We start from the raw sequence: 7,873 nt of genomic DNA on the forward strand, positions 1-7,873 counted from the left end.
TCATCGTCTTCACCATCGTGGGCAATGTGCTGGTGGTGATCGCCGTGCTCACCAGCCGGGCGCTGAGAGCCCCCCAGAACCTCTTCCTGGTATCCCTGGCCAGCGCGGACATCCTGGTGGCTACTCTGGTCATGCCTTTCTCCTTAGCCAACGAGCTCATGAATTACTGGTACTTCGGCAAGGCTTGGTGTAACATTTACCTGGCGCTGGACGTGCTCTTCTGCACCTCCTCCATCGTCCACCTGTGTGCCATCAGCCTCGACAGGTATTGGTCTGTCACGCAGGCGGTGGAATACAACCTCAAACGGACCCCCAGGCGGATCAAGGCCATCATCCTCACTGTCTGGCTCATTTCAGCTGTCATCTCCTTCCCACCATTAATCTCCATGTACCGGGACCCTGAAGGAGATGTCTTTCCCCAGTGCAAGCTCAACGATGAGACATGGTACATCCTTTCTTCTTGCATTGGCTCTTTCTTTGCCCCCTGCCTCATCATGGTGTTGGTCTATATCCGCATCTACCGTGTGGCCAAGCTAAGGACCAGGACCCTTTCTGAGAAGCGTACAATGCCGGAGGGGTCCTCCCAGACTGAGAACGGCTTGAGCCGCGCTGCTGGTGGGTGTACATCCCTGAGGATGCAGCTGGGAGAGAACGGACATTACTCGGTGCACCACTGGCGCAAAGCCTCTGAGCTGGAGGACATTGAGCTGGAGGAGAGCAGCACCTCAGAGAGCAGACGGAGGCGGAGCCGGGAGGAGCACCCCCGCAAAAGCAGCAAGAGCCAGTCTTTCTCCTACTCCTATTCCTCCAAGCACTCCAGTAGCCGCCTGTCCCGCTCAAGCAATCGCTCCATGCAGTTCTTCTCGTACCGCCGTCGCCGGAAACGTAGCAGCATCTGCCGTAAGAAAGTCACCCAGGCCCGGGAGAAACGCTTCACTTTTGTGCTGGCCGTGGTCATGGGGGTCTTTGTAGTTTGCTGGTTCCCTTTCTTCTTCAGCTACAGCCTTTATGGCATTTGCCGGGAGGCATGTGAGGTGCCCGAGACTCTCTTCAAGTTCTTCTTCTGGATTGGGTATTGCAATAGCTCCCTCAACCCAGTCATCTACACCATCTTCAACCAGGACTTCCGCAGGTCCTTTAAACACATTCTGTTTAAGAAGAAGAAGAAGAGCTTCCGGCATTGAGCTGGCGGGATGGATTTGCCTTGAACGGGAGTAGAGTTAAAAGAGGAGAAGGCTCTATGCTGAAAAAGAAGGGACGGAAGAGAACGTGGGATGTGGGCTTAGAAAGAAGGAAGAGGGCTCACCCTCTCAGTGGAGCGAAGTGATGCTGTGGGGTATGGAAGTGGTGTTGGGGATGCTGAGGGCATCAACCATAGTGCAGAATGGTGACGTGGTGCTGGAGGAGTGGTGCTGGAGTGCAGATAGGTAAATGGGGAGGAGAGTGATTGTCTTTAAACCCTGACAGAGGGCATGGGGAGCCTGCGGAAGGAAACAGGCTGAGACGCTGAGTTTGGGAGGCAGTGAGCTCTTATGGGCTCTGGAATTTTATGGGAAAACAGGCAGACACATAAAGGGGAAAGGAATAAGTGGCAGTGATGGTGGAGATTTTCATATTTAGAAATAGAGCAGCTGGGGCCTGCGATGGGCTTGTCCCAGTAAGAAATTAGTTTTTACTGCTTATGTGAGGGAAAAAAAGTGCAAAGTACCAGGCACAGAAAGTGTTTTGAGTTACAAAAGGATTTAAATGTTTGCCAAAAAACCCTACAGAACAATCCAACTCTTTTCTAAATAAACCTTTGTACTGTTAAAACCTTCTGTATGATGATTTTACACAGGGCTTAAATCCACCAGAAAGCATGGGGGTTTCTTTTTCTTTGGAGGGGTCTTTGCATATAGAGCTGGATGGGAAATGTTTTTTCCTATCTTCCCGTAATTTTTGATTTGTCACTGGGACAAACCTGGGAGTATTGCATGTTTTCATGAAATATGAAAAAGAGCACATACACCCCGTGACCCTATTTCCCTCTGCTGGATCAGCAGGCAGTAAATTCCTGCTCTTATCCTGCTCCCTCTCAGATCAGTGGCCTAAGCACCTTGTTGTCCTGGAGCATGTAGTGAAAAAAAAATAATTTTGGTAACCTTGCCTAACATTTTCTGAGTTAAAAGGAAAAAAAAAAATCTAATTTCCAACCAGCTCAACTTGCATGTGCCCTGGGGAACTTATTCCTCTGTGTTTTGAGGTTCCCCTCAAAAGGCTTATCTCAGGGGCTGGATGTGTGCTGCTCTCATTCTCAGACAGGCAGTTGGACACAGTCTGCTATGCAGATTTTCGGAGGAAGAGCAATCACCACACCACTAAGGTCTTTAAACCCTTCGCATTTACAATCTTAGAGCAACTAAATCCTTTATATTTACTTTTTAAATGAGAAGCCTACATTGCAGTTTGTCAGTAGTGAACAAATCTCAGAAGAAGGTGCAGCTGTTCCAAACCTTTAATATTAATGTTGCTTTCTTTTCCTGTTTGCATTTCTAGTTTTGATTTCGGAGGATTTTTTTGGGGAGGGGGAAGGAAGAGAGGAAAAGAGTTTGAATAGTCATTAAAGCAAACTGTATTACCCGTGGGTCTATAAAATGTCATAAACTGTAATGAAGAGAATGTGAGACAGGGACTGGTGTCTATACATTCACCACCAAATGCCAGACTTGGCTGAGCATTTTCATACTTTCTCCAGCTGTGCTGCTGCAAGACACATGTTCTGTTTGCAGGGTAAATACTGTATCACTCCTTCCATAGGCAGCAGGATTTGGCATCTGCCTCAAATGAACCTTTCCATAGTAAATACCTGTTTGAAAAATAGAATGAAACCTAGTATCATATGGCAGGCTTCTTGAAACAGCTAAGCTGGACTTATACCTGAGACTCATTAGATACCCCTTTTTAATTCCCCCTGTTCTGCCTGCCAGGTGGCTGTAGCCTCTCTTCTCTTGAAATCTCAGTGGCATAAAGAGATAGAACTGACACTTTGTTTCATCAGTATTTCATAGTAAGCGTTTGGTGCAGTTAACCCTGGAAAAGGAAGTTGTTAGTGGCTAAGTTTCTGGTGTTAGTTCAATAGACAATTTAACTTCAGGGCCAACTCAAGTGACAGTTCTGCTGAAGTAAGAAGTAGATGTTTGCACCAAATGCAGTAGAAATTTGCTCAATTTCAGTAAAGAAACAACATGGACGTTTGCAAAGTCTGTAACTTACTGGATCCTTTCTAGAACTAAGGCTTGGAGTTTTGAAAAGATTTGAGCTTTGTTTAAACATCTGCACTTAAAGAAAGGACATTAAAACTCATTTTCAGGAGCATCCCTTTGTAAATAGCAAATGGTTTGGTACTAACACCTACCTGAGAAAACAATAGCAACTGAGAGGAGGAAATTACAAGCCATTTTCTCTTTTGCAAAACAGAGAACTCTTTTTAAAGTTACATCAAGAAGAGCTGAAACAAGCTCACGTTATTTGTAGGTAGTGATGTAGCTAAAAAAGTTCAGGTTTGTTTAATCTGAAGAAACTATGTAATTGCCAGAGCAACCAAAGCAACATATGGTACATAGCTACTACCTCTGAGCTACTGGACAGCTTGATTAGACATACCCGTTCCTACCAAGATGAAGGTCTGCTTTTGTCACTTAGTGCTCATCTGGAGTGGTTTCCCAGTCTGCAGACACACAGCAGTTTCACTGTTGCACTGCTTTTGAAATGAGATTTGTTGCCTGTAAACACAATCCTTCCTCTGTGTTTTTCCTTGTTGAATTCAAGGAGTTCAAGGAAAAGGAATTTAACTGACAGATTTTAGTGGATGTGAAGTATATATGAAATGACTGATGTGCCTTAAAAGTAATTTCTTTGCTATAAAATTACTCTGTGGTCATTATAGACATAAAGGAAATAACGCTTCTATTTTTGTTTTGCATTTCCAAATGTCTAAAAGGGACTGATGCAGATACTGAACATCTATGTGCAGCAGCTTACTTAAAACCAGGGCATTTTCTGTGGTTTTAATTTATTTCTTGTCACATTTACTCATATTATTCAATGCCTCAAGAGGATCTTATTTCTTCTGAGCTAGATTAAAATAATATTAATCAATAAAGATGTGCAGTATACACCCCTTTTAAGTGCATTTCCCTCAAAATTAGTGAATACAGAGGATTTCTATAAAAATTGTTTTTAATGTAACTACTGAATATACTTCAAGGAAGTAAAATGGAGCTGATTTATTTTTTTAATTACAGTGTTCTCTTATTACTTGTAATAGCTGAAGACTGGAATTTGTTTGTAATGTATTGTGTGGTGTTAACTTTTCATAAAAAGTTATCAGCTCTGCTACTCACGCTGTGGTTGTGCTTCCACTGTAAGTCGGCTAATAGCATATACAGGAAAAAAAAATAGTCAATGCAGCTTTTGCTTAAGAAAAAGGAAAAAGGTATTTTATGTTTTGAATGTGTCCCATTGTGTCTTTGATCACATCTGATGAGCTGGTTGAAACACTCACTCTTTACTGTTGTGGAAGAGCAAAATGTTGCTATGAAGCCATATTGGATTTAACAAGAAGTACCTGATGTTTAACTCTTCATTTGCTCATTTCACCATGAAGAAAAATTTTTGTCAATCTAAAGTGAGATGTTAGTTTTCTTTCAAAACAAATCTTCTGGACAGTCCCATTATTGATTGGTTATTGAAATATCAAACAGTATAACTTACCTAGGATGGGGAGAGTGCTGCTGTCCTTCAGCCCTTTTCTGTGGGAGTTTTGCATGAGTGAGAACCACAGAATTAGCCTCTCCAGGGCTTGAGGCAGATGGAAAGGGCCTTATACGTAGGAGATTTTACAGGATACGGCTTGAAATCATTGTCTAAAATAAGAATCAGGCCCTTGTTCTGTGTGATCTCTGTTCAGAAGAGTCGTGTTGCTCCAAGAGGACTGGCAATTTCTGAGTAGAGCTGACATGAAAGACTGCATGCAAGCAGCTTTGCCCTCATTGAGCTGTATCACCCTTTGTGAGTAATCCCAGAAAACTTCAGTGAAGTTTACTTGTGAATGAGGGGAACTACTCGGTGTGGGCAAGGATGTTAGGAATTTCCTTAGACAAGGCTTCTTTTTCAGCAAGTGTGCTTGAGGGATGTAAGCAAACATTTGCGTGTACATGTACAAGAACTGAAAGAAAGCAATCCTCTCTGCTTAGCTTTAACTATTGTTCAAACCCACAGAAGGTGTGGGTCAGGGATTTTTTGGCTATGTAACCAGAGCAGCAAACCCTATTGTATATTTTCAGTATAAACTGTGTGAAGCTCATTGGCTGTTTGCATCCATTTTTCAGAGAAGAAAACTTTTGGTCTCTTTCTTGCTCTGAGGCAGTAGGTATTGGTTAGAAAAGCATCTGAGAAGTGTAAGGATTTTGTAGGAAATGTCAGTAACAACATGAATTTTGGGAGAATGTTCTAACTTTTAAACTACGACTACAGTCAAGAAGAAGAGAATACCTCCAAGCTGTGCAAAATGAAGGCCAGATGCTCTCTGTGAGTTTGTTTTCATGGTTGCTCATTGTGAACCTGTTAGTAAGCAGAAGGCATCTAGATGCTTCAGAGAAAAAGCTCTAATTTGGAGGGAGGACGATGCGTAAGGAAGTGACTACCCGCAGCACTGGAGCAGTTAATATTTACTTACTTTCTTTGCACTGTAGGCAAGTGTAGTGGAAGAATTTCTCTTTTTCATTGCACAATAGCAAATGTTAATTTGCCTTGCAGATCTGTTGGTCAGCTAGGCCATACAAAAGATGACACAGGAGAAGGTAGGGATAGGGGATTGCTCACTTCAGTGTTCAGCACCAAGCTTAAGTTTCTCCTTTGTCCTTGAGATTAAGCTAAAAATACAGTTTGGCACTTGGACCCAAAAGATCATGTAGCGTCAATAATGCTACACTGAATATTGTCTAGTTTTAGCAAAAAACATCAGTTCATATTATACAGCCTGCACATCTCCTTTACAGGACAGAAATAGGAGAGTCTGACACTTCAGGCATATGAGAAAGGAACAATCTGCAGCTTGAAGGATCATGGGTGTATGGTGAAACTTCACTAGATCCCATCCTGGTAACTGAGCTGGCTTTAATTTTGTGCCTTCCCAGTCACTTTGAACTCCTAAGAAAGACTTAGGGAGGTGCGTAATGTGGAAACAGTACAAGTACTGCTTCTCAAGGAAGCACAGTGGCAAATTGCTCAGAAGAGTCACTGTTCACATGCTTTTACCAGGTGCCCAGTCCTCAAGTGGGTGGATAACTTTGCTACTGGTTTTAGTGGGAAAGGCTGGGCTATTTTCAGCTCACAGTGTCTATAATGCTTGGCCTGAATTTAGGTGATACCTACAGTTGCTACTTTGCCTCTGAAGTGGGAGCCCTTAGAGTATGACAGAAGACATTTTAAGTAGTTTACCTCACCTCTGGCACGTGTCCTTCAGTATAATATACCAAATATTTTTTAATTCAACTGCACAACATTTGACAAGTTAGAGAAAGGTTGCCAGTATCTTACAGAAAAAAAACCAAACAAACAACAAAACAGAAGGATGTAAAATATTAGGAATTGAAATGATGTCTTAGTTCTAGCCTAACATTTTAACCTGATACTAGTATTCCTTCCTCCACCTCCCTTTTTCTCTTTTGGAAAATAGAAATTCATGCAAAATTGCAGAAGCTTATTTTTTATCGGCTACACTTATGGTACTGTTTACACTAGAAAAAAGAACTTTTCTGTTGATAAATGGCATTCTGCTGTAAAGCAATTTTCTTTACTTCTTTGAAAACTCTAATGAAAAGTAAACCAGCAGTTAATTGAATTTGTCTATATGTAACTCTCTTAACAAAAACGCTTTATTAAAGCTCCTGAATGTGAAGTACACAGTTCAAATATAGCTGCCTGCTTCATCAAAATCAATTAGTTGTGTTTCAGCATTTTTGTGCACAGCAGTCATTCATTTTGTATGATACTTTCTCCTGATAGCTCTCTGCTGCCAGAGAAAGCCGTACGCTGTGTTGACAACAGGGGAAAAATGGGGATTCACATTTCCCTCCATTAACTCTGTTAAGTCTGCTCTAATAAATTAGAAAGCAGGCCACGAGGAGTAGGTCTTTCTGTGTGATGTCTAGTAAGCGACAGAGTCAGAGAAATAACCTGCCTGGTTCTGAGACGTACATGACACTTAATAGAGAGTCTCACCCCAGGCTGCAGAGACATGCTTCTCTTGGTTTTGTTCTCTAAGCCTTTGACCCAACGTTTCAAATTATTTCTTCTCTGTAGCAGCACACTTTCAGCACAGCATCCCTTTCAACCTAGTCTGTTGGAGTAAGAAATTAATACTGAGGTCTCCCACTTCCTCACTGAGTGCTTTCACCAATAGACTATTTATAAAGGTGATGCAGCTGAAATGCCTTTCCTTTAGGCACATAAATGTTTTATTTGATATAGCTTTTTATCTCTCAGCAGACCAACACTCTCATTCCACAAGGACATTATCAGGAAAGCAAACACCTGTCAAATACTGGGAAGAATATGAGAAATCCTGAAAAACGTTAGCCACTCCAGCTACATTTTGAAAGAGAATGCCACAGCTGAACTAAGGAAAAGGCTTAATCTTGTCTGTGATGGGGATGCTGTGTCTGAGACCACCTACTCAGATGTGCCTCATCAGATTTTGGTGCAGTGTGTGGAGCTGTTCAGCTGAGGCCCTTGCAGCTCTACTGATAGGAGCAATTTCAAGTGTCCAGGGAAGGTTAGAGTATGAAAATATGTGCCTATTGAATCCCTCCATGTTATAGCAGACTCTTTC

At 42.2% G+C, this 7,873-nt stretch overlaps 1 protein-coding gene across 1 annotated transcript; it reads left to right on the forward strand.

Moving 5' to 3' along the window:
- Positions 1-5: 5 nt before the first annotated feature.
- ADRA2C (adrenoceptor alpha 2C) lies at positions 6-1,455 on the forward strand (the record flags this gene model as incomplete). Its single annotated transcript, XM_008950289.1, has 1 exon — positions 6-1,455. A coding segment is annotated over one exon (1,179 nt), but the record flags the coding sequence as incomplete, so codon positions are not given.
- Between the last annotated feature and the right edge of the window lie 6,418 nt (positions 1,456-7,873).

The sequence above is a fragment of the Merops nubicus genome, unplaced genomic scaffold (genome assembly GCF_000691845.1).
Source record: "Merops nubicus isolate BGI_N331 unplaced genomic scaffold, ASM69184v1 scaffold9032, whole genome shotgun sequence".
NCBI classification, from domain to species: domain Eukaryota; kingdom Metazoa; phylum Chordata; class Aves; order Coraciiformes; family Meropidae; genus Merops; species Merops nubicus.